The sequence below is a fragment of the Rhizophagus irregularis genome, chromosome 15 (assembly GCF_026210795.1).
Source record: "Rhizophagus irregularis chromosome 15, complete sequence".
Lineage (NCBI taxonomy): Eukaryota > Fungi > Glomeromycota > Glomeromycetes > Glomerales > Glomeraceae > Rhizophagus > Rhizophagus irregularis.
The window spans coordinates 2,957,275-2,983,538 of NC_089443.1; the positions used below are offsets into that span (position 1 = coordinate 2,957,275).

Genomic DNA, 26,264 nt, shown 5'->3' on the forward strand with positions numbered 1-26,264 from the left:
TGCGATAGATTGAAAAAAAAGGAACCCACGGAAATCTTTATCGCTACATTTGCTTGCTTATGAAAGAAGTTATGCAAATTAAGTATTAATTGATCACGTATATAGAAACCGATTATCATTTTATAAAACGTGATACCTTTATTGGTTTGATACCTCCAGGAATTAGAGGATCTAGTGAATTATTTTCATTATAAAAAATTTATGATTAATAATTATATAATAATTATAATTTTTTAGCAACATGATTTATAGAGGATAGCAAAATTCTTGATAAGCGTAATAAAATGAAAAAGTTACATCTATAGTATTTAAGGCGCGTCATATAATTTACGAGATATTAAATCGGGAGGATCAATTATCATCTTTAAAATCGTTGGTTCAAATAATGTGCGAATTAAAAAGTATTGTATTAATACATGAAGAAACCTGGTTTCTTTATTTGTGAAATACAATTTAGAAAAAAACATGGATAATAACAAAATGAAAATAAAAATAAAAGAAAAATAATAATTTACTTCTAATATACTCTATATTATATTAAACGCCATTCAGTGTTAGAACCATCAGTTGTAGTAACACTTTCAATATCAGACACTTCATTTAATTCTTCAAAAGAAAATTCTGATGAATTTTCATCTAATTCTTCAATAGAATCATCAGTTTCATCTTCATTATAAGTATTATTACTTATTATAACATCTTTTCTTGTTGAATTTATTGGATGAGGATTTCCAAAAGTATCTACAATAATTTCTTGATGATTTTTATAATCATAATCTTTCTCTTCGTTTCTTTCGTCTCTTTCTTCAGTTTTATTATTCAAAGAATTCAAGAAATCTTTAGTTTTTTCTTCCATATTCGTATTATAAAAATTTTCATAATTTTCATAATTATCATAAATTTTTTTTGGTCTTAAAGGACTATAAGGTTGAAGTGGAGATCTATCGGTTTGAAATATTTTACCAAAAGAATTAATTCTAACATAGTTTGTTTGTCTAATTCCTAAACCATTATCTAATTGATTTATTATTTCTTTAATATCAATAATATCATAAAAATATTGTCCATTCCAATTAAAATTTTCAATAAAAGGTAATTCAAAATTTTCAAAATAATAAAATATTTTTTTAAGTTTTGTCGGTAAAAATAACATAATTTCTGTTATTAACATATTATAAATATTATTTTCTAAAAATTCATATAATTTTATTATTAAAATAAATATTTCTTTATCAATTTTAATTAAACCTTTGTTATCATAAATTTTTTCATAACATGAATTAAATGGTCCTTTACTTTGTTCTAATTTCAATTTTGTTTGAATTGTCTCTTTTGATTGTTGATATTCGAATGATGTTACGGAAATATATGGATTATTCTCTTCTTCAATTTCTTTAAGTGAATATTCTTTTTCTTCTTCAATTTCTTTAAGTGAATATTCTTTTTCTTCTTCAATTTCTTTAATTAAATATTCTTCTCTTTCTTCAATTTCTTTAATTAAATATTCTTCTTTTTCTTCAATTTCTTCAATTAAATATTCTTCTTTTTCTTCAATTTCTTTAATTAAATATTCTCTTTCTTCAATTTCTTTAACTAAATATTCTTCTCTTACTTCAATTTCTTTAACTAAATATTCTTCTCTTACTTCAATTTCTTTAACTAAATATTCTTCTCTTTCTTCAATTTCTTTAATTGAATATTCTTCTTTTTCTTCAATTTCTTCTTCAATTTCTTCTTCTCTTGTTAAATTTTTTGTAAATTTATAATCATTTAATGATAATAATTCTTTTATATAATCTAATTCTTTATTTTCTTCATTATTTTTATATAATATATCTTTTAATTTGTTTTTATTATAATAATAAGATTGTTTATTCGAATTCATCTCTTTATAATGAATAAAAGAATAAATGACAAATTACAATAATAATACTAATTATTCGATTAATTTTTTTTTATTTATTTTATTTTATATATATATATATATTTTCTAAAAAAAAAAAAAAAAACTTTACCGAAAAGAAATTTTATGCACTCGTTTTTTTAAACAATATCACAAAAATTTTTCATTTGTTGATCATTTCATTTAGTTACGCCATAATATCCTACACAAGGTAATAATATCCCGAAATGACGCAATATTTCGGTTTTGCAAATCCGAGAAATCCGAAATTTCTTACATAAAAAATTAATTGAGAAAAATAGTCACCCAATTAAGAGATAAAATTTTTATATGCTCGAAACTTTTTATTTGCAAATTGTAAATCTATCCATATATTTTTATCCTATAAACAATTATACTGCTGCATTGTAATAATTCATAACGGAATGCATGTTATTAATAGTTTGTTGGATGCCGCAATAATATACGTAAGATTATTAAATCTAGTCGCAAGGCGAGTAAAATAAAGCTTAATTAAATCATATCAAACCAACAACTGCTTTCTTCTTCTTCAATTTCCTCAAATTCATCATCAAAATCCTCAAAATTAAAGTCTTCAAAATCTTCAAAGTCTTGCCCCGTTATCTTCCGATCTTGTTGAGATGATGATCCTTCAGAAAATATTTCCTCATTATTTGATTTTTTATCAATAATTCGGTTAATTTGTTCCCAAAGAGTTGGCGGAGGTCTTTGATCTGAAGTAGGATCCTCGCTAGGAGAAGTAAAAATTCCTTTAGAAAATCTTTGTTGAACCCATCTCTCCAAAGCCAATCTTTTTCCAGATTCAGAATCAACTCTCCTAGTTGATATCGTTCTTGGTCTACCAAAATAACGACGCCACGGCATATCAAATCGGTCAATGAACATACCATCTTCCCAATCAATATCATTCAAATAATCATTATTATAAACGTATCTCAAATTATCATAATCAGTGTATTTGAAAAACCAATTCATTTCCGTCATAATTTGAACAATTCTATCAGGATCACCAATCCCATGTTCAATAAAACTATTACAAAGACGTGAATCTGAACGAAGAGAAAGACCATGTTCTTTGAGCTTGGAGGTAAGAAGATTACGACGATCATTTTCTTCACGTTCCATTTTTTTACTATTCAATCGAGTATTACAATTTCTACAGAGGTTATGTCTCAGAATTAACTTTGAAGTAGACGAATTAGGTTTATCAAGACTTTTGGTGGTAGACATATTTACATGTTCAACAGAAGTTGACAAATCAGAAGTTGTATTTGATTGAGAGAAAGTTGTTAAATCTTGTGAAGATGAAGCTACGCTAATTGATAAAGAAGAAAGGTCGGATGCTCCAAATAGATTACTTTTTTCGCAAAGTTCGTTCTTGTTATCAGTGGATTCCATGTCGATATTTTCGTCAGAAATATCTTTTTCAACCAATTTAATTGGATTTCTGAGAACATTAGGATTCTCAACGAAGTGTTTCTCAAAAACACAAAATTCGTGATTAACATTCTCCGCATTAAAAATTGGATACCAATCAATTTTTTCGCTAATACAAAATTTTGCAATTTCGTAACTATTGGTTATCACTGTTTGAATATTTAATCTTTCTATCGCATTAGATTTCCTAAAACATAAACTACAAAAATTTTGATTTCTCCATTCTCTTTCAACGACTGATTTATAAGTTTTATACTTCCAAGCTCTGGGCTTTGGTGGAGGTAAATCCATTTTATAGGTAAGATGACGCCAATAAAGATGAGTATCAGCTGCTGCCTTCCATGATTTACAAACTTGAGCTACTCGCGTAAAATGTACCGGATGTTCAACCAAGTTGCTGAATATCTGACAGAGTGTCTCTTGAGGTAATCTCATGGCAATTGGAAGATCAGATGAGAGCGCTATTGGAGTTGATTTAACCGGTTCTTTTCCTTTACGACGTGTAGTAGTAGTTTTTTGGCGTTTACGATTTGACATTTTAGTATCAATTTTGAGATCATTTTCTAGAGATGATTTTTGATCCATTTTCAACCTGTTTAAATGAGGATAAAAAAAGGACAGAAAGTATTGTAAAATTAAATTTGATAAGTTATTGATTTGATTAAGAATTAAATTGTGTATTTATGAGATAAAGTCTATCAAAAAAGAAAGAAAAAATAAAAAATAAATTAAAAATGTATATAAATGATAAAAAAAAAAATCTCGCGTACTTTTGTAAAAAAAAAAGAAAAATATATATATATATATAATTATTATAAGAACTTTTATACTCGACTTTTTATATAAAAGAAAAAAAAATCGAAAAAAGTTTTGTCTTAATAAAATCAAAATACTACATATATATAATATAATTAATATTATGAATAATTTCAAACCAGGTGATTAAATATTATCAATATCATTGAAATATCGAGTAATAATTATATCGATTTTTTTATTATGATAATATACATATTATTAATACAATACTATTGATTATAATAAATCAAAGGGTGTCGGCTAAAGAAGTTTTAATAAAAAATAATAAGTTTACGATATAGCGATATAGAAGAGACTATATACCTTATATAGCTTATACTGTATATCTATTCTGGTGTCTTATACTCGAAAAGACGAAAAGTGTGTAATAATAATAATTACAATTATTTTTGCCGCGTTTTTTTGTCAACAGTCTTTCAAAAAGAGCAAAAAATAATCTTATTTATAGTTGTTCTCATTATGATATTTCTACGCAATATACTTCAGAAAGGTTCACTTACTATACTAAACTTCTTTTGAAGTAATTGCTGCGCCATCACCGATACTTCTCCTTGTGTCACAATATCATATTTCACATTATTCTTTTTATAAGGAAGAAACGATTAACAATAACAAATAAAGCTAAATTAATTGATCTTTAATAATAGCTTATTTCTGTTTGAAACTAATCCATCCTATTTATGTCTAACTCACACAATCTTTTATGATAGATAATATGTTAAACCGCGTTTTTTTTTGTATATAATCATGAATATTTATTATTTTAAAAAATTTAAAATAAATATACAATCAAACAAACAAATAAATAAATAAATAATTGTACAGAAACCAAACCAAACCACTTAATATTTATAAATTAATAGGGGATAAATAAGCGAAAACGGCAAATAATAATACTGTATATACGAGAAGTTCCGAGGGTCTAAAAAAAAGAAGTTTTCAAGTAAATTAACGCGTTATTATTTCTTAATTTAATTTTATTTAATTTACTTACGATCTACGTGTAGTTTTTATTTTTAATTCACGTTTGATACTTGGTACGATACCAATATTTTCCCATTTTTGAATTTCTTTATGATATTCTTTTAAAGGGCCAAATTCTCCTTTAGTATTTATGCAACTGAAAGAGGAAGGGGGAAGTGGTTCGTTAATAGCGTTTGTCACTTTATTTATGAATTCGACTGTACGTTCATACGATTTTGTAGTACAGGGATGATCAAACATCTAAAGTAAAAAAACGGAAGAATTTTTTTTTAAAAAAAAACACAATAACTTTTATTGTAAACTAAAACTAATATTTTATCTTACTTGGAATACATGAGGCATTTCTTCATATACTTCTAGTGTAGTATTTGTCGGAGCTTGGAATGGAGATTTTTCAAATTTACCAGCATTATAAGATGGACCTTTATATTTAGCTGGTTCAGCAGATCTATGAGCAAGATAAATTGCTTCATCTCGCAATCTCTCACTATCTCCTGCTACCTGTATTATTCATATAAATTTTTTTCAGTACGAAAATTTCTTAATAAAGATCACATGTTACTTATCCTTACCAGTAATAAAGGAGGCAAACCGCCTAAGCTCTCAGCTAACATTGGACTAACGTATGGAATTGCCAAACCTTCATTAGGTGCATACATTTGTATTCTTCCTTCAGGTCTATCAAAAGAATCATGCCAAATTTTGGGACCAATATTTTGTTTCTTAATTTTTGCTGTGAGGGCAGCAGCTTTTTCTTTATATTCAATTTCAACTTGAGATTCTTTGTGAATAAAACTCTTCGAAGGTTTTGGAATATAGTCGCAACATTCTTCATCTAACATTGAAGGCATACTAACTGTAAGGTCAACCCATGGACTCTGTAATGTGGCGCAACATAATCATGTGAATAATTAGTAATTCAATAATATAAAAAAACTAAACCTTATTTATTTACCCAACCGATGATACCAGCGCATGATGGTAAACCAGCGTCACGTATAGCGAGAGCAAGAGCCATGCTTAAACCTCCCCCAGCACTATCACCAAAAATTACAATATTTTTTGGATTTAAAGGTTCAAATCCCGCATCTTTTGGAGGATTTAAGAGGTACAAATAAGCAGCCAATGCATCTTGTAGTCCGGCGGGAAATTGATTTTGAGGTGCAAGCCGATAATCGATTACTACATAAATAATTTAATTAGGTAAAATGTTGATTTATTGGAAATTTTATTCTTTTAAGTTTGACTTACTTAAAACTCTTGCGTTTGCTTTTTTGGCAAAAGAACATGTAATATTACGATGAGAACCTTTACTACATAAATAATAAGCTCCACCGTGTAAATACAAAATAGTTTTCCTAATTTCTCTTTTTTCCCACTCATCATTAGGAACTTGAACCCATTCAGAAATAATTCCATCCTCTTTTAAATCTTTCCATTCAGTATCTAAAACATGTTCATAAGGTTTCAAAATCTTCTCAAGATGAGCTTGAGCTTCGTATCGATATTTATTGTTTATCTTGATTTCGTTTGCCATCATGCCAGCTAATACGGGAACAGGACGAGCACTCCCAATTTGCATTTCTTCAATTGTCTGACTCTCGGTATTCTCGAGAATTGATTTAAGCATTATCATAGCTAAATGATTTTTTAAATTCCAAGAAGGTTTCGGTGGTCCATTGAGATAATGTTTTATTGTTGTAGAAATTAATAATGGGGTTTTTGGCACTACGAGTTTTACAAAATTGGCCATTTTCAATGTTGTAAAAACTAAAATGCTAAAGATTCGGTATAAATAATGGTTCTATTTATAAAAAATCTTACGGAAAAACAATCGGCCCATTTATTATTCCAATATGACAATTTAGATTTTGGTATCACCACTTATCAAATCCTCATTAAAAAATTTAATTAATATATATTATAATACCTAAATAAAGTACTTCATTGTTTTAAAAGTCTTAACTTGAAGTCGAAAGCCGAATCAATCGCAAAAAAAAAACCTTTTCATATAATAAGCTAATTCTTTGTAGCTAAATTTTATCAAGATGTATCTTGCATTGGCTAATCTTAAATTTAATGTTCAACCATCGGATAATTTTTCAATCGACACCCGTTATGTATGACACATTTCTCATATGTTAGTGATAACTTTAAAACTATTTACATTTTTCTAAACCTCCTTATTGTTTTATTAAAAAAAAGCTGTTTTTAGTTAAATTTTGCGTATGTAAAATAATCTAGGATTAAAATGAAAATAATAATTTTTACTATTTACTATTTAACATATTTAATTATAATTTTTTAACCGATGTGGACAAAATCCCGACATCCATTTTCCCGACAGGATACATTAGTTTTACTGTAATGCTGGTCAAAGTTGTCGGGAAAATGTCTTGTCGGGAAATCGTATGTCGGGAAATCGTGGTGTAACCTTTTTTAACAAAATAGCTATTTAAATAAAAATTAATATTTCGGCTTGCTTAATATATTATTGTATTTACCTCTAGATTTCTTGAAATTAGGTTTATTATTGCAAGTTTATTTTGAATATTTTAGAATAATTTTAATTTATATTTGTACTAAATATTTATGCTATATACTTTTTATCATCATTATAAGTCATTACTTTATAATTATATTTAAAATTCTCTAAAAAGAAAAATTAATTTGGTAAGTATAGCATGTATTTATATAAGAAAATCTAATTTTTGATACAATATTATATATAATAATTTTGATATATTATAAAAAATATAATTTCTAAATAGATTTATAGGAATACTTTTACTAAATCAAAAAATCCTATATGAAAATTAATATATTAATCCATTTTCTTTACTTTTAAATTAAATTTAACCATCTATTGTTAAGATCAAAAAAAAATTTCAATACAGAATTGAAAAAAAATCTCAAATAAAGCAACTTCATAATAATTAATATCAGAATTATTTTATTATTAAGTAGAACACAATTTTATAAAATTGTTTTCTACTTGTGCCAAATTGAAATCTAGTACTTTATAGGTAAATTGAGTTCTTCTTAAAGGTAAACTGCTGAATTCTTCTTATAAGTAAACTATGCAGGTAGCTTTCAATCTGATATACATCCTTTTATTTATCCTGTTTATTATTTAATTGTTTATTACTTTCAAAAATGATTACACTTTAGAAGCTTTCAATCAAATATATAAGTATATTTGAAATAGTTTGTAGTATATTTCCAGTAAAATTAAAAAGTCATTGTCAAAATATTATGCCATTAGCAAAATCAATTACATCAATTAAATTATATTAATAAAATATATAAAATATAGTAAATTACAACATTATATTACATCTGAAATAATTCAAAAAATTAATTCTGCTGATAAGTATAATTTGTAAAATAATTGCTTATATGGGCTTAAGTCTTAAGAAGTAAATTGGCCACTTTTCTACTTTATTTATTTACAAAAAAAAGTTTCAGAAAATCTGATAAATAACTGAAAAGACATTTCTGCTGTAATCAGTCATATAAAAAGTCTATTGCCTTTCTAGAATATACTAACTGTACTATAAAATCATTAGAGCTATATAATTTTGTAATTTCAAAAATGATTAGTTTAAAGAATTTCACTATTAGTAATTATTATTTTGCTAGAAATTGAATTTGAAAATCCAAATAATTTCCATTTAAATAGTTTCAATAAATGGATTTCATTTTGCCAATATGAAATTTAAAAACTCAAGTAATATTTAACTTGATAACTAAAAGTAATTAAAGTTTATTTTTACTTACTAATATTTAAAATCTAAGTGATATTCAGATTAATGTTTAAGAGTTATTAAAATCTATTTTAATCTGCTAACATAAAATTTAAAAATCCAAGTATTTTTTTTTAAAAGTTTAAAAAAAGTATTATTAGTAAAAAATCTATTGATAATTAAATTGGTAATAATTTTATATAACTTTTTAGAATTTAAAAGTTGGTTTATTGCTTTTTAGTTTACTGTTTCCAGTGGCTTTAATATCATTAATTAAAAAAATTAAAAGAAAAAATATAAATTATATTTTAAAACAAAGTAGAAAAAAAAATAAGAATCTATATTTTTCTAATGATACTAAAAATATCTGTTTAAATTTGTTGGATTTTATTTAAAAGTTTAAAGAATTATATAAAATTAATATTAGGTTATTATTAATTTCATAATTAGTAAATTTTTTACTAGCATTAGACTATAATATTATTTAAAATTGATTGAATTTCACTTAAAATTCCAAGAAGTGAATAAACTATCCTAGAAAAGTAAAAAAGTAAAATTCAAAAATTATTGCAATTTCTAAAACTATATACAGTCAACTCCCTCTATAGTCACTCCCGTTATAGTCACATTCTACTATATAGTCACACCAGTTGAATGTTCAAAACACTTTATTATTAAAATCTATCCTATATAGTCACAATCTATCTATAGTCACTATCACACCTATCCTCAAAAATCTTATATTAAAAAGAACCGTTTATAATCACAGTTATATAAAGAATATATTAAATAACTTGGCATCTAATAATCGTACAAAGATGTATCATAGCTTGTTAGAATCGTCTCACTCCGAGACGAATCGAACGTGCAACTTTTATCCTTTTCCGTACAAACAGTCTTATGACTTTATCTTTTATTTATACTTTGAACTTCGAAAATATAATCGAACAATATTACAAAAATAAGAAAATAAACTAATAAAAAATAAAAAGAGTAGTTTCACGATTCATACAAGTAAAGAAATCTAAACTAAAATAAAATTAAAGCAAAGAAAAACTGAACTATTACAGAATCGCATACCCCAACTTTACCCAAAGGCCAGTGTGAGTCAACTATCCAACATCCAAAAATCCAGTCCGTTACCAGAAAGAAATCCTAAGAGGTTGAACTGTTAAGCGGCGCAGAAAATCCAAGTGCGAGATCCAAGATCCACCCCGAATTATAGAAGAGGATATCCAAGAAATCCAGGAATCCTGAGAGACTGACGCCAAAGAAGAGTTGTGTTGTTGTAAAGAAGTAGTATTAGGAGAAGAATTTGTAGATGGGAGTTTTATCCTTTTCCAATCACTGGCTAACGAGTTATTCAACAAAATGTTAAACATCGGCATTATAATATTTTTTGATTTACGTTTACTGCGCCATTTAACAATTTGCTAGAATTCTCGGTACCTAGTGATTGTAAAAAGACGATTTATAGCTCGTTGGAATCGCCTCATCAAGACGAATCGAATGGTGGTAAGCTCATCTCTCTGTATCAATATTGACGGAGTTATTACTTAAAAACCATTTAATATTTTTTAATTTCGGAAATTGATCTGGTGATTGGATTTCGATGTATCTTATACCATTAGATTCGTCTCATCAAGACGAATCGAATGGTAGTAAGATCGTCTTTCTAGGATCAATATTGACAGAGTTATTACACAAAAACCATTAATATTTTTTTAATTTCGGAAATTAATCTAGTGATTGGATTTCGACGTATTTTATACCATTAGAACCGTCTCATCAAGACGAATCGAATGGCGGTAAGATCATCTCTCTACGATTAATATTGGCGAAGTTACGATACAATAAAGTTTTAAGTATAATTCTGGCTAAAATTATGTTAATTTTTGGCCGGAATTATGATATACAAATATAAGAAATTTTTTATATAGTCACATCTCTTTATAATCACCAAATATGGACTGTCCCAAATGTGTGACTATAAAGAGAGTTGACTGTAATTTCAAAAACTAATACTAATACTAATATACATTATATTTGTTTATTTCTGACTTATACAGGTCATTATATAAATATTTGAAAGTATATTATTTGTTATATTAACTAGTTTTTTCTAATGGTAATATTTTTATAAAATCCCAAATAATACTATCACAGCTTACAAATAAATTTTAAGTAAAAATACATTTTATAATATAATTCTGTTAATATTGAAATCACACGTCAAATGACCAAAAACAGGCAAAAAAAATGGCGCAAATTGCATAAACTATTTGCAAATTTGCATAAACTATTTACAAATAGTATAGGTTAATTCGCAAATAGCAAAAAACAGCCAAAAATAGCCAAAAATAGCCAAAAATAGCCACTGCTTTTTGTGCCATTTTTTTTTGCCAATTTTTAGCATTTTGACCTGTGAATTAGAAATATGATTTTACTATTATTAGAATCCTCTATTGAAATAAATTAGGATCCCACACAGGTCAAAAAGTGAAAAAATCAGGCATCAATCAGTCACCAATTAGTCACCAATCAGGATACCTGATTGGTAACAGATGGCGAAATCCAAGCAGTCACCAATCGATATCCCGATTCGGGCGACGATTGACGCCTAATTTTCACTTTTCGACCTGTACCACTTACTTATAATAAAGGTTACTATAAAAAATTGTCCTTTTACTAGGATCCCAGAAAATTAATATAAAGGTCATAAAGAACTTTTGGCCAAAAACACCACTTTTCGCCAAAACTCAAAAAATCGTATTTTATAAATATCTCAGCATCTAGTAATTCAATTTTAATGAATTTTTTTTTATTTTGTAGCCCTCATTCAAATATACAATTTTAAAAAAAAGTTTATCAAAATTGGACTACTGGATGCTGAGATATTTACAAAAAATGATTTTATTTTTTGAGTCTTAAAAAATGGGCCAATTCACCAAAAGTGTAACTTATGACCTGTATTAAAGAATTCTGGAGTCCTGTAAGTAAAGTTCTGATAAATCTAATAATATAAATTTTACTAAAATCAAATTACTAGTTATGTTAAAATAGGAGATATATAAAATAATAAAATTTTAAAAATACTAACTTTTGAAAAATTTAATATAAATTCTAAGCAAATTCAAATATGAGTTATATTAATATTATTCAGAATCCTATTTTATATATAATATTTTTTAGAGTGAATTTATTTACCGCACTCTGCGTTACAAAGCATCCTTCCTTTTTTGTAAATTATTTATATCAATTTTTAGTTTATACATCACATTCCTTTTAAAATGGCAAATAATAAACATAAAAATATATATAAATTTGTAACGCAGGGTGTAGTGAATACATTATTTCTATTTTTTATATATATGTTATAAAATTATACATAGAAAATTTTAATTTACTATATTCTTTACAAAAAATTTATTTAGAATTCTAATAGATTATACATTTCTTTTGCTAATAACATTTTTGATTGCAAATTTTTTCTATTTTAAGAATGAATTTTGCTAATTTGCTTTTCAAATGAAATTATCCAGATGATTTCACTCATATATAAATTTATTAAAATCAGGTAATTTCACCCATAATAAATCATGTATAAATATTTTTATTTTTATTTACATATAAAAATAAATTTTATAAACATTTATTGTGAATAGAAAAATCTATAATTATATTACATTATATATATAGTTTATATAATAACCTTTGATATCATTATTAAAGTTAAAAATAATTGAAATTATACTGAAATTATAATGAATTAAAGATAAAATTAAATGAAATTAAATGAATTCAGAAATAAAAATATACAAGGTTAAAATAAACTAAAACTAAAAAGAAGATAAATGAATAATCAAAATTGTAATAAAACTAAATCAAACATAAGTAAAAATGAAATTGTATAAAGAAAATAAAAATCCTAAATTACTCAAAAAGAAACCCAAAAAAGAAATTTAAAGAAAAAATCAAAAAACTTAAAAAAAAAAACACGAAAAGAAATTCAAAGAAAAACAAAAAAAAATCTAAAGAAAAAGTTCAAAGAAAAATCCAGCCAAAATAGAAGAAACCCAAATGAAAAATAAAACTGGTTAGTTACTGTAAAGAAACTAGATTTCCAAAATTCTGAAAAACTTGAAACTTACCATTTACTACATTTACTAGGATACCGAAGTTGAAAATCTACAAAAAGAAAATGGATACAAAAAGAAAATGGATAAATAAGAAACAATAGCAAATAAAAAAGTAAACAAATATTATAAAAAAAAAGCTTATCTTTAAAAGTCTAAAAAAAAAGAAAAAGCATTAAAAAATATTAAAAAACATTAAAAGACATTAAAAATGTTAAAGGTTGCCTAAAAATATTAAAGAATATTAAAATTTGTTATCTGATAAACAAATAACTGATAACAAAAAAATAATCAGGTAATATCACCTACATTTTTTTTTTATTTATAGTTTATTAATTATGACATGGCTTTATATATATAAGATGATTATCATTATAATACATGAAAATAGATCAACAATCCTCGATGTGCAATGAGAGATCATTAATAGACTTTGGTACAAATGTACCATCGCACCAAAAAGAAAAATAAACATGAGAAAAAAAACAATTAAAAAAAAAATAAAAAGTCTCACGTAAAAAGCGATAACAAAATTAGGAATGTAAAATAATAAGGAAACAGTCAGTAATGAAGCCACTTTATAACAACTATACTTCTAAAGCTAAGATCATCTGAACATTTTTTAGAACTTATCAAGATTCTCCCAGCTTTCTAAGCATCGACCTTATTTCTGCTAATATAGTAAGCTTATCAATATTGCCCAAAGCCTTATTAATATTCTTGATTTCCTTGGCCACCTTCTTTTTCGTGTTAGTATCATTAGTTCAAACCTTGGAACTGCCTTCTTGATTTATCTTCTAAGGGTGCCTCCTTTTTTACTTCAAGTTAGGGGTAAAATATCTCATTCAAATATCAGTAAATTTGTTCAAGTTAAATAGCTTACCAATGACTTTTTCCAAGTCAGCCTATGATTTATAGTAAGTTATTAGCTTACAGGTGTCCTGATCTTAAATTAGTTTAAATGCTTTGCACCTTATGGGTGTGAGAATAAAGTGAGCAAGGTTATCTAGATATAGAGTTGCTGTAGTTACTGAAGCAGAAACTCCTTTAAGCACAGCCTGGAATTACTCCTGTTTCTTTCTTTGTTTGAAATTCCAGTTGGCCAGAAACTATCGTATGGATAAACCTTTAAATAGAGCAGTCAGGATCCTGGACATTACATATACAACTCAGTGGCAACTTTTTTGCAGATTGACCTAAATTTCACAAAAAAAAATCAGTTTTTTGTAATTATCTCAGCATCCAGTAGTCCAATTTGTATGAACATTTTTTTGTTTTGTAGCTCTCATCAAACTCTACAAAATAAAAAAATCCACATGAATTGGATTACTGGATACCAAGATAATCGCAAAAATCAGAAAATAAAAAAGAGCAAATTAGGTTTTTTTTGGCAAAAAGTCAGTTGTGAGTTCTATAAGAGATGTCTGGGATCCTGAGCAGTCCATACTCCATCATTCCAAAGTCTTGTAGCCTCTTAATTGAATTCAATCGAAACTGTAACAGTAATGTATTTCTGTTGAGATTTAAATTTAATCGCAACTATTTGACTTTAGGTTTTAAAATGATTAAACATATCAAGTTGAGACCAGGTGGAGAGGATATCATAAACCATAATTTTCTGAATAAAGTCCTTGTTCATAGGCATATATTCAGTCATTATAGTACTAATAGTTTTAGGTAAAGTTGCAGCAGATTGTTTCTTGGTAGTCTTGGAAGAACTTTGACTATTATTAGCTTTTGAAACAGACGCAATTTTTCTCTTTTTTTTTGTAAAAGATGAAGGCGAGCTTAGTCTGCTGACATTATCTTTCATGTCCTATTTAACCATGTTAACATATGAAACTCGCTTTTGTTTACCTTTGGGCGTAAAAGGAGTGGCTTTTACTGAGAGGATACTGATTGATTCCTCTTGTTGTGCTCAGCTTTTGATTGGTGTTTAGGCATTTTTGGTGCTTCTAAAATTTCTATATCCATCAGTTGATCTTTAACAGATTCAGACGTGTCTGAAGGTTGTTATGTTGAAGTTACATGTTATTATTTCACAAGTTCTTGGCAAGTTACATTGAACTCTTTAACAACAGCTTGTTGTATAAAGTGAAAACTCCTGTAAAAAAGGAAGAGAAAGTGAAATAACTTATTAGTGTCTTTAACCTTAAAAGTTGAGAGGATATCCTAATTGTTGTGCAGTAATTTATCATACGGTTGTGAGTTTGAGCCACTTTGTTTTTCAATGGTTTGTATAACTTTATTTTCTGAAGAAATATTATCATATTTATCCAAAACAGCCTGAACAAGTTCTAAAAAGGAAGCTCTTTCATTAGTAGATATATTTTGAAGCCCTAAAGGGCCTTTAAAAAATGTTAGAGGCAACTTAGAGGCCATAAGTTCTTTGAAAATTTCTTGAGAAAAAATGGTTCATGCGATTGTCAGAAAGAGTTTCAATATCATTTATGTTAAATAAATTTATTATTATTATAAAATAATAAAAATTAGTAGATGATATCACCTAGATGATTTCACTTCAAGTGAAAATTAATTATAATCTTTAAAAATATAAAAATACTGATAAAATACCAATTTTATTTTGCAATAATATGTATATATCAGATTTTATACTTTAAGAAATATTTTTATTTTAAACTTTTTTATATGATTATTATTTTGCAAAAATTTTTTTTATAAACATCTATATAAATAATTTTAAAAATGAGTATTTTAGGATATTTTAAAAAGTTATACTAGTACTAATGAGAAAGTAATTTTCTATTTTAGTAAAAATTACTTAATAAATATTTTCACTTATAACAAGATTGTTATTGAAAATAACAATGAAAGGCTAATAGCAATTTTTGATAATACTTTAGCTGGATATTAGAAAATTCTATTTATAGTTATTTCTATAAAAATGGTGGAATTTTATTATCACTATTTAAATAGTTAAATTTGTATTTATTTGTAAAAAATATTTAAAAAAGCAGTATTTTATCTGATTTATATCTTATTATAAAAAAATAAAAATTAAACAAAATAGTGCTTTTTTAGACATTATTTTATTATACATAAGTACAAATATTAAATAAATTTAACTCATTTTATTTTTATAGGGTATTAATTATGAAATATGAATCTAGTCATTTGGATGAAAATCACTTAGATTTTCAAATTTAATTTTTAGTAAAATAATAATTACTAATGGTAAAATTTTTTTAATTGATTATTTTAAAATTATAAAGTTAAATAATTATAATATCTGGAGATGTAATAAACTTCTCATATAATTGATTACAATAGAAATATTCTTTCAGTTATCCATTAGATCTTCTGAATAAATAGGTAAAAAGCAGCCAATTTACTTTTTAAATCCATGTAAGTAATTATTTTACAAACTATTTCAGATATGCTTACATATTTGGTTGAAGACTTTTAAAATGGAATTATTTTTAAAGGTAATAAAACTTTTATTTACAATAACAAACAAGGTAAATAAAAAAATGTAAGTCAGATTAAAAGTTATTTATAGGTAGTTATATAAAAAAGAAGAACATAGCCTACTTATAAGTAAGTCTCAATTTGATGCAAATAAAATACAATTTTATAAGATTGTGTCCTATTTATTATTTTTAAGAAAATTTCTAAGTTTACACAGGGTGTTTGTATACAGGTCATATAAATATAATTTCATCAGGAAATTTGTTTAGATGTAATTTAATGTAATATTTCGGAGGTGGTGTAAAATTTTGAAATATTACATTAAAAATGTAATATTACAAAAGTTTATGTTCTTAAATTTGAATAGTTATAGTAATTTAAGAATATCTCGCTATCTACTGATCTAATCAAGACGATCTATAGCTTATTGGAATCAGCTTATCAAGACGAATCGAATGGTAATAAAATCGCATTTCTACTGTTGATAGAACGCTCTATAGTATGCAATAAAGTTTTAAATTAATAGAAAATTATCTATTAAATGTAAAGATGCGATTTTACTACCATTCGATTCGTCTTGATGAGTTGATTTCAATGAGCTATAGATCGTCATGATTGGATTAGTAGATAGCGAGATATTCTTAAATTACTATAACTATTCAAATTTAAGAGCGTAAACTTTTGTAATATTATGTTTTTAGTGTAATATTTCAAAATTTTACACCACCTCCGAAATATTACACTAAATTACGCCTAAACAAATTTCCTGATGTTTTAATAGACTAATTTTTTGTTTTTTAATTTGAAATTGAATGCTACTGACATTATACTCTTTTACTTTTTATTCTTATTATATTACAGATAAATATATGTATTTTCACTTGCTTTGCAAGTTTACTTAAGGCATTAAAGGAGGTTTTTGATGCCGTTTTTAATCTACTAATATGACCCATATTTAAACACCCGTGTATAAATAGAAATTGCCTATTTTTAATATATATTTAATTAATTACTCAAATTATTTTGGAATGCCATAATTCATTCAGTTTATATGTAATTTAGTGCCAAAATAATTTGGAATGTTATAATTGAATTTGGGATTTTACTTATAACTATGATAGTTTAAAATAATTTGAATAATATGTATATATTTAATATAATTTTAAATAAAAAAAACATGGCAAGTGAGGTATTAGCATTTATTTTGTAAAGTTAAATTTACCAGTTCTTTTAATAAATGTGTACCATATTAATTAATCACTTTGAAAGTAATTTTTTTTTAAATAAAATTTAAATTTAACAAATATACAACCATTTTACTTTTTTTAAAAAAAAAATAATAAGAAAAGCATAAGAAGTAGCCAAAGGTTTATTTGAAATGTAAATTAAACAAAAAAAATATAACAGATAATAGGAAAAACAGAAATACTTTCTTTATTAAATATACAGTATATCATTAGGATTATAAAACTCGGGTGATTTCTCACCCATACAAAAATGACGTTATGTTGATCATTTGCCAATCCTTTCTAAAAAAGGAACAACGTAATTTTTGAAGAAAAAAAAATATAAGCTTCGTATAGCCTTCAAAATTATGGCTTATAGGTAATTTTGACTGCTCTACAAATTTACTTAGTACCTTAAGAAAGGTTATAAATACCATTTTTGATACTTGATATTTATTTTTGACAATTTATGACTTGGGGATGAGGAATATCGAATCTCACCCGGGGTAAGGAATAAATTCACACAAAAAATTATATATACTAAATTTTACATCATTTTAAAGCTATTATTTTAAAGAGTTAACGTGTAAATTTTATATCTTTATTTTTCTAGAAATCAGAAATCAAAAAAAATACTAATATTAAATTTTTTCATTTTTTTAATTAATTATTGTAGTTATATGAAAGCTAGTAATATAAAATTACAAATATATTTTATTTTATTACAATCCATTCATAATAATAACCTAATTCATCGAGATTTACATATTGGTAATATACTAATGGGCCATATATTTTGGGTACATTTTTCAAAATTAGAATTACGTGACAATAACATGTGATTCATTTTCAAATTTGTCGTACATAAATTTTATTTCTTCGAGTAGATATATGGCAATTATGGGAATTTCAGGTTTTATTTCATGTGAAGATTTTTTTTTTCGTGATTAATTTAGGTTTCATATTATTCTTTATTATTGACTTATTTAGTATATTTAATAATTTAATTTTATCTAAATCTAAATCTGTCATTGAAATGAGCCCCATTGTTTTTCGCATTGTTGTATAAATAGATCCACTATTTACCGAATTAGTTATACTACATTGTTTTACTGCATAGAAAAATGGCCGATTTTGTAAAACTCGTAGTGCCAAAAACTCCATTGTTAATTTCTACAACAATAAAACATTATCTTGATGGACCACCTAAACCTTCTTGGGATTTAAAATTTCATTTAGCTGTAATATTGGTTAGATCATTGTTCAAAGATTCCAGTACTCTAACTATTGAGCAAGTGCAAAGAGCAAGTTGTTATTCTATCCCTGTACTGGCTGGTGTAACGATAAATGAATTTAAGATAAACAATAAATATAGATACGAAGCTCAAGTACATCTTGAGAAGATTTTGAAACCTTATGAACATGTTTTAGATACTGAATGGAAAGATTTAAAAGATGATGGAATTATTTCTGAATGGATTCAAGTTCCTAATGATGAGTGGGAAAAAAGAGAAATTAGGAAAACTATTTTGTATTTACACGGTGGAGGTTATTATTGTTGTGGTAAAAGTTCTTGTCGTAATAATACAAGTTCTCTTGCCAAAAAAGTAAATGCAAGAGTTTTAGGTAAGCAAAATTGAAAGGATGAAATTTTCATGAATCTTCAACATTTTACCTAATTAAATATTTATATAGTAATCGATTATCGGCTTGCACCTCAAAATCAATTTCCCGCCGGACTACAAGATGCATTGGCCGCTTATTTGTATCTCTTAAATCCTCCAAAAGATGCGGGATTTGAACCTTTAAATCCAAAAAATATTGTATTTTCTGGTGAAAGTGCTGGGGGAGGTTTAAGCATGGCTCTTGGTCTCGCTATACGTGACGCTGGTTTACCATCATGCGCTGGTATCATCGGTTGGGTAAATAAATAAATTTTAGTTTTTTATATATTATTGAATTACTAATTATTCACATGATTATGTTGCGCCACATTTTACAGAGTCCATGGGTTGACCTTACAGTTAGCACGCCTTCAATATTAGATGACGAATGTTGCGACTTTCTTCCAAAACCTTCGGAGAGGTTTGTTCCCAAAGAATCTCAAGTTGAAATTGAATATAAAGAAAAAGCTGCTGCCCTCACAGCAAAAATTAAGAAACAAAATATTGGTCCCAAAATTTGGCATGATTCTTTTGATAGACCTGGAAGAATACAAATGTATGCACCTAATGAAGGTTTGGCAATTCCATATGTTAGTCCAATGTTAGCTGAGAGCTTAGGCGGTTTGCCTCCTTTATTACTGGTAAGGATAAGTAACATGTGATCTTTATTAAGAAATTTCGTACTGAAAAAAATTTTATATGAATAATACAGGTAGCAGGAGATAGTGAGAGATTGCGAGATGAAGCAATTTATCTTGCTCATAGATCTGCTGAACCAGCTAAATATAAAGGTCCATCTTATAATGCTGGTAAATTTGAAAAATCTCCATTCCAAGCTCCGACAAATACTACACTAGAAATATATGAAGAAATGCCTCATGTATTCCAAGTAAGATAAAATATTAGTTTTAATTTACAACAAAAAAGTTATTGTATTTTTTTTAAAAAATTCTTCCGTTTTTTTTTTATTTTAGGTGATGGATCATGCTAGTACTACAAAATCGTATGAACGTACAGTCGAATTCATAAATAAAGTGACAAACGCTATTGACGAACCACTTCCCCCTTCCTCTTTCAGTTGCATAAATACTAAAGGAGAATTTGGCCCTTTAAAAGAACATCATAAAGAAATCCTTAAATGGGAAAATATTGGTATCGTACCAAGTGTCAAACGTGAATTAACTACACGTAGATCGTAAGTAAATTAATAAATAAAATTAATTTAGAAATAATAACACGTTAATTTACTTGAAAACTTCTTTTTTTAGAACCCCGGAACTTTTCGTATATACGGCATTATTACTTGCCGGGTTTGCTTATTTTCTTCGCAAAAATTTCTATTAAAAATAAAAAAAATATTACAGTAGGTGGTTTTTATTTGTCGTTTTGATTTACTTATTTATTTGTAATACTTTATAAATATTATTTAAATCGATTAGTTAATTCCAATACGTAAATAAACAATTCTTCCCTTCCTTATTAACTTACTCATAAATATTTTTTCCAGAAAAAATAAATTCTGTTGGTCATTAATTTATTATTCCATTTTATTTGAGATGAATCAAATGAATTACGCTTATCAAATTAAGAAATTCTACGTATTATATATCCTTATGGGTATTATAAAATTAAATTAGCAGACCACGAAAATTATCCGAAGCATAAAGGCGTATCTACCGTATCACGTCAAATCTTTAAGGAAATAAAAAAAAAATTAGTCTCAAAAGAAAAAATTCGGAAAATAATTAACGGCTGGAATAATATGTTATGGTTCGTAACGTAAAAGGATGCGTTTCTAATTATCAAATATTCATTACTTGCTAATTAAAAATAATCCAGTCGTTAAAGAATTTGCACAATAAACACGTGATCAAATTAATAACGAAATAAAAAATGCATGTTACACTTTAAAACAAAATATAATTGGATGGGATCTTTTAGAAGTAGTAGAAGGAAGAGAAGGGTCTGTTGAAGCTTTTATGTAACTCTGATTCTAAGTCTTGGAATTGTTTTTCAGGTGTTAATTGGAAATTGTCTTTGTTTTGTTAATCTCCAATAAGATGATTAAACCAGAATGATCATTTAAATTTACTTGAACAAATTTGTAATAAAATGGAGCATACTTATTTGAGTGACATTTTGAAGAGATAGAATTCTCCAGACGAATTTCATCTGTAGCAATTCAAAGTTATTGTTAGAGAGTAGTTTTAGAAGTAGTGAACGAAAGTAGATAAATTTTCTAATGTCTTTCTGTATTATAATACTTATAGACTTTGTTACAATTACCATTTCAGATATAACGTGGGCCAGCATGACTTTTGCCGGTTCAATTTCGTATTGGCTTAACGCGAAAGTAGAGAAATATCAAAAATGTAAAACGTGCTTTTTGTCGTTTCACACGACGGTGCAATCATGTTATTTTTCGGACTTGCTTTTTTATTTGCCGAGTGATAGCATGTACGACTTAAATCGTTCTAATGAGTAAGATGTAATGAATAATTGGCAGTTAACCATATTACATATAGAAAATTCTTTAGAATTAATATGATAAAAATGTATTGAAAATTATTCCGGATAATAAGTAATAACTCGTAAGTGTTCACAAAATCCAGTTTCCAGCTAATTAATTCAATCGATTTTCTCCATATTTGCTCTCTAGTTTTTTATTGGAATTTGTTTATTTGAGCGACAACTTCGTGGTGCATGGACGAAAGAAAAAACACCGTATATATTCAAAATGCAAGGTTTTAAAAAACCAAAATTATTAGTTCAGGTCAGTTGATATTGATTTTCTTCTCCCATATAATTCAAACATTAATATATATATTATATCATTTACATTTTTTCCGTTTTCAAATTTTTGCATATTTATTTTATTCATATATTCTATTATAATAAATTCCATTATACTTTTTTACCACTTAACCCATTGATCTCTAAAATGATTCATAGTATCCATAAAACCTGTATATTCATTTACACAATCACTTTGTTCCCTTTTCTGTAAAGCTTCTGGCATCCATTCATTAATTTTACGGATTCTTGATTCATGAGCTGGATGTGTACTCAAAAATTGTGGTGGTGAATTCTTTTGAGCAATACTCATTCGCTCCCATACTTTTCTTGCTTCCCTAGGATCATAACAAGCTTGAGCCATTAATATAAGCCCAATATAATCAGCTTCTATTTCACATTTTCGTGAAAAAGGTAACCTATGAAAAAAAGATTATAATCAAACACAAACTACGTGTTTAAAAAATCAATATTTTCCGATAACTTACATCATACCAAACTCCATCAAGAGCCGACCTAATAGGCCGGGATCTATAATGATACTAAGGAATAATTGTGCTAAAATTAAAATTTTTACAAAAGAGAGTTTCTCGGCGCTATGACGCGCAACCTGATGACCAATCTTTAATTGTTATGAAATATGTTTAATTATTTGATGGTTTTCTTACCAAGAAAAAAAAATTAAGGTAAAATCATACCTCATGACCTAACACCGCAGCCAATCCATCTTCATTCCCGACAATAGGTAAAATTCCCGTAAAAACAAAGACTTTACCACCAGGAAGTACGAAAGCATTTTTTTCTTTAGATTCAATAACATGAAATTCCCAATTTAAATCTGATTTATTGTTAAACAAAAATTAATGGAGGAATCGAAAAATTAAATATATATAACCATATAAACTAATTTATAATATACCTTGCATTCCACTTACACTTACGATTTGTCGAGCAACTTTCTTTACAAATTTTGTACGATGATCAAAAGGCGGTAAAATTTTTCTACCATATTGCTTCATAACCTCATTATATGCTTGTTGTGCCAATTTCTCTTCTTGTTTGGGAGTAACATCAATGAACCTGCGCCTATTAGTTACGGGTACCGTTTCTAAATGGCTCACATAATATACTCCTCCAAGTCCTCCAACCGTACCAGTATAAACCCAAAATATTTGTTTTTGATAAAATGGTGTGGCGTTTTTAAAACGTACGTATCTCTGATATGGATATAAAGGATTTTGTGGAGAACGTTCCGAAAGCTGTGTGCGATTGTTAAAACCATTTATATTTCGAGAAATATATATTTTCGGGCTTAATCGAGGTAAACTTTGTCTAAAGAAATTATATCTCATTAAAACATAAACAGAGGTATGCATTGTTGTACTCTTATTTAAATTTTGAGTAATGGTTATTGAAGGCTTTTTAATGCTGGATAAAGCGGATAAAAGACGCTTATTACTTGAAATTAAAACATGTTCTCTAAATTTAACCGAAAAAGCATTACAAAAATACATTTGATTAAAAGAAATTTAAAGCATCAAATTGTAAAAGAAAATTAATTGCTATTATTAAATAGGGGTCCGAAATTTTTAAATTTCAAATTATCACAGTGAAATAAATAAAATTATATTAATTACATTATAATATTAAATGGTTATTGACTCAACATTACGATATCAGTTATATCAATAAGAATTTTAGAAAAAAAGAGAACGCGTTGAAGAACTAAACTAGAATTTTTTTTCATTCTCTGATCTTTCTAAGCCACCCTATTCTAATTATGGTAAGTGCTATCATATTCAGCGGAAAATTTCAACGTTTCACAACCACAATTATGATAATATAGAGTCGAAGTTTATTTTGACGCGTACGCGTTTAGACAGCTAAAGAGTAAAGAATATTTAATTTTAGCGTTTCTGACTGCTCTTTATTATTTTACTGGCTCGGCTAACCGCAGTAATATGATCAAAAACTTGTTCCGAATCTCCGAATCTATCATTGTTTACCAATAATGTAACACATTAGTTCGTGATGTCTTCAGCCATTTCCGTTTGTTCAATAATAGCAACCAGTCTAACTGCATTGCATCGACATATTGACGAATGACGATGTAGTGAAGAATGATAGCGGGGAGAAAGAAATTGGAAACATTGTAGTCAGAGTTTCCTGAGGAGACACGATGGCACCTGTAAACCCTAGTTCCGAAAGAATTATCCAAAGAATCATTATGTGTAAGTAAAAGTTAATAATTTCTCTGATACACGTTTCATTCAGATAACTTATTACCAGTGGATTTCCCTTTCAGGTAATTTAATAAATACTTACTGGTCTATTACTGCGGTGCTTTCTTGTTGGATACCGCCCTTTGTAATCAACTCATTTTATCTTGAAGATAAATTCCACAGGTCAAGGAAGATACTGCCATTCTTTTCATCTTCTTTGTTGGAGTAGTTAGTCATGAACTTAGGCTACTAGTAGCATCAGAGAAGTTGATATTGTCATCTTCAATTGTCCTCTAAAGGATTCCCAACATTCACGCCGAAATCTCTGAGAGTTAGTAAAAGACTCTCTTTTTCTAGTTCATATTCATCCAAGTTCCATCTATATTCAGTACGAAACGATGTGAAATAATCATATGTTACTAAATCCTGAGTTTTTCGAAAACTATGATGAGCATATGTCGAAATAAAAAAATTTACCTTTTACATTGTAAAACAATGCTTTTCAGGCATTCCCTGATCATTTCTTCTAGTAGATTTCCAATTTTTTTTTGAAAAACCGTATACGTTTAATATTAATAGCACGATACATTATAAATTGTAATAAAGGACTATGTAAAGAGATTTTTCTGAAATAGGAAGATCATTAAAGACAAAAGAGATACCTGCATAGTGTACTTCGAATGGATACTAGACATTCATAATAATTCTTCGATTAGAAGTTGCCCTTCTTTGTAAAATAAAGAATACGTACCTTTTTGTCCACAGTAAAAAAGGTGCTTTGATCGAAGTCTCCACTTCCTCTATAAAACGGGTGGTCTAACTGTTATTTAGAAATAATAGTTACTTCATGGCAACAAAGGCCTTATAATATCATGAATATTGACTTTGCATTGTAACATTTTTATTTAACATGAAATATACAGTGAACACATATCGATATTACATAAACCTATCATAATATCGTATAACAGTTTTACACGTTTTTTTTTTGTGATGAATTTGACTTTCGACAATATGAGTGGCGGAATGATGATGTTTCGGTTCGTAATTGAGATGAATTTATAATAATGGATCTTACCCTTTCCTGCATAAAGCAAAATAATCTGCGAAATAGCGTGATTGAAGATCATAAAGTAAGGTTCTTACCAGTAATGAATATAAGGTAGATACCACCACAGTGATGATGTTTAAAAAATTCGCATTTTCCGTACTTTCAATATAAGTTTACATTGGTATAGACCATCATACACCAAATCAGTACTAAAAATTTTGCCTATTGTTTTTACATTCAGAATGAATGCCCAAAGGGGATTTGATTAGCTTGGTAAACAAACATCAGCAAAGTTATATAACCGTCTTACCGCAAATTAATACGCCATATGTTTCCAGACCAACCACATAACCGTATATATTAATAATTTAGTCTAAAGACCCTCTCATGAATTCTGCTAACTTTATTATGCGGAAAGAGTAATGTGATGTGATGGCTTGTTCCCTTTCAATGTCACTATTCTATGAGAGGATCCGAAAGTCTGGTTTTCTACCATGATTATAACCATCCAATAAGCGCCTCTCCTTGGAACTTTCAGATTCACCATTGCCCTTTGTTTCGATAATGAGGGAATTCCGAAGGAATGTAAGTACATAGTGTTAGAGTTATTTATTATGATGACAACATGAATCTTACCAAACCAATGACAATCCGGTTTTATTAAAAATTTCTTCTTTCTTTATTATCATTGTAACTTATTGAGGATAAATAGGTAATACTGCAAGGGGAAAAAAGTATTAATATCGCTATTATTTTTTTATTAATTCACCTCGTAGGCAAAGCCTAGAACTTACAAATTTCTTGAAATTATCTGTACACAATCGAAGATGCCT

At 27.0% G+C, this 26,264-nt stretch overlaps 7 protein-coding genes across 7 annotated transcripts; 1 reads left to right on the forward strand and 6 right to left on the reverse strand.

The window, feature by feature from the left end:
- Nucleotides 1-157: 157 nt before the first annotated feature.
- Nucleotides 158-1,992, reverse strand: OCT59_007375 (uncharacterized protein). Its single transcript, XM_025314350.2, has one exon. It carries the CDS (start codon nucleotides 1,883-1,885, stop codon nucleotides 533-535), a length of 1,353 nt encoding a protein of 450 aa, XP_025185385.2. The 5' UTR covers nucleotides 1,886-1,992; the 3' UTR covers nucleotides 158-532.
- A 235-nt stretch (nucleotides 1,993-2,227) lies between these two features.
- On the reverse strand, nucleotides 2,228-3,946 carry OCT59_007376 (uncharacterized protein; the record flags this gene model as incomplete). Its single annotated transcript, XM_025333858.2, has 1 exon — nucleotides 2,228-3,946. The coding sequence occupies one exon, from the start codon at nucleotides 3,944-3,946 to the stop codon at nucleotides 2,417-2,419; it is 1,530 nt and encodes a 509-aa protein (XP_025185386.1). The 3' UTR covers nucleotides 2,228-2,416.
- Nucleotides 3,947-4,915: 969 nt separating this feature from the next.
- Nucleotides 4,916-6,936, reverse strand: OCT59_007377 (uncharacterized protein). The gene is made up of 6 exons (XM_025310170.2): nucleotides 6,416-6,936; nucleotides 6,120-6,346; nucleotides 5,737-6,042; nucleotides 5,489-5,665; nucleotides 5,175-5,404; nucleotides 4,916-5,102 (listed from the first exon to the last, which is right to left on the reverse strand). The coding sequence occupies exons 1-6, from the start codon at nucleotides 6,915-6,917 to the stop codon at nucleotides 5,030-5,032; spliced, it is 1,515 nt and encodes a 504-aa protein (XP_025185387.2). The 5' UTR covers nucleotides 6,918-6,936; the 3' UTR covers nucleotides 4,916-5,029.
- Nucleotides 6,937-14,595: 7,659 nt separating this feature from the next.
- OCT59_007378 (uncharacterized protein) lies at nucleotides 14,596-14,990 on the reverse strand (the record flags this gene model as incomplete). Its single annotated transcript, XM_025324606.2, has 2 exons — nucleotides 14,596-14,862; nucleotides 14,943-14,990. 2 exons carry the CDS (start codon nucleotides 14,988-14,990, stop codon nucleotides 14,596-14,598), a joined length of 315 nt encoding a protein of 104 aa, XP_025185388.2.
- A 90-nt stretch (nucleotides 14,991-15,080) lies between these two features.
- On the reverse strand, nucleotides 15,081-15,428 carry OCT59_007379 (uncharacterized protein; the record flags this gene model as incomplete). The annotated part of the gene is made up of 2 exons (XM_066148277.1): nucleotides 15,081-15,150; nucleotides 15,247-15,428. 2 exons carry the CDS (start codon nucleotides 15,426-15,428, stop codon nucleotides 15,081-15,083), a joined length of 252 nt encoding a protein of 83 aa, XP_065998656.1.
- Nucleotides 15,429-18,825: 3,397 nt separating this feature from the next.
- OCT59_007380 (uncharacterized protein) lies at nucleotides 18,826-20,709 on the forward strand (the record flags this gene model as incomplete). Its single annotated transcript, XM_025314351.2, has 6 exons — nucleotides 18,826-19,327; nucleotides 19,397-19,623; nucleotides 19,704-20,006; nucleotides 20,078-20,254; nucleotides 20,340-20,560; nucleotides 20,634-20,709. The coding sequence occupies 6 exons, from the start codon at nucleotides 18,826-18,828 to the stop codon at nucleotides 20,707-20,709; spliced, it is 1,506 nt and encodes a 501-aa protein (XP_025185389.1).
- Nucleotides 20,710-22,205: 1,496 nt separating this feature from the next.
- Nucleotides 22,206-23,672, reverse strand: OCT59_007381 (uncharacterized protein; the record flags this gene model as incomplete). Its single annotated transcript, XM_025314352.2, has 4 exons — nucleotides 22,206-22,577; nucleotides 22,647-22,780; nucleotides 22,857-22,996; nucleotides 23,078-23,672. 4 exons carry the CDS (start codon nucleotides 23,670-23,672, stop codon nucleotides 22,280-22,282), a joined length of 1,167 nt encoding a protein of 388 aa, XP_025185390.1. The 3' UTR covers nucleotides 22,206-22,279.
- Between the last annotated feature and the right edge of the window lie 2,592 nt (nucleotides 23,673-26,264).

Coding starts and splice junctions, on each gene's coding strand:
- OCT59_007375 (XM_025314350.2), bottom strand. CDS start 1,885: ATGAATTCGAATAAACAATCTTATTATTATAATAAAAACAAATTAAAA.
- OCT59_007377 (XM_025310170.2), bottom strand. CDS start 6,917: ATGGCCAATTTTGTAAAACTCGTAGTGCCAAAAACCCCATTATTAATT. Junction 5,666..5,736: donor GTTTGCCTCCTTTATTACTG/GTAAGGATAAGT, acceptor TGAATAATACAG/GTAGCAGGAGATAGTGAGAG. Junction 5,103..5,174: donor ATAAAAACTACACGTAGATC/GTAAGTAAATTA, acceptor TCTTTTTTTTAG/ACCCTCGGAACTTCTCGTAT.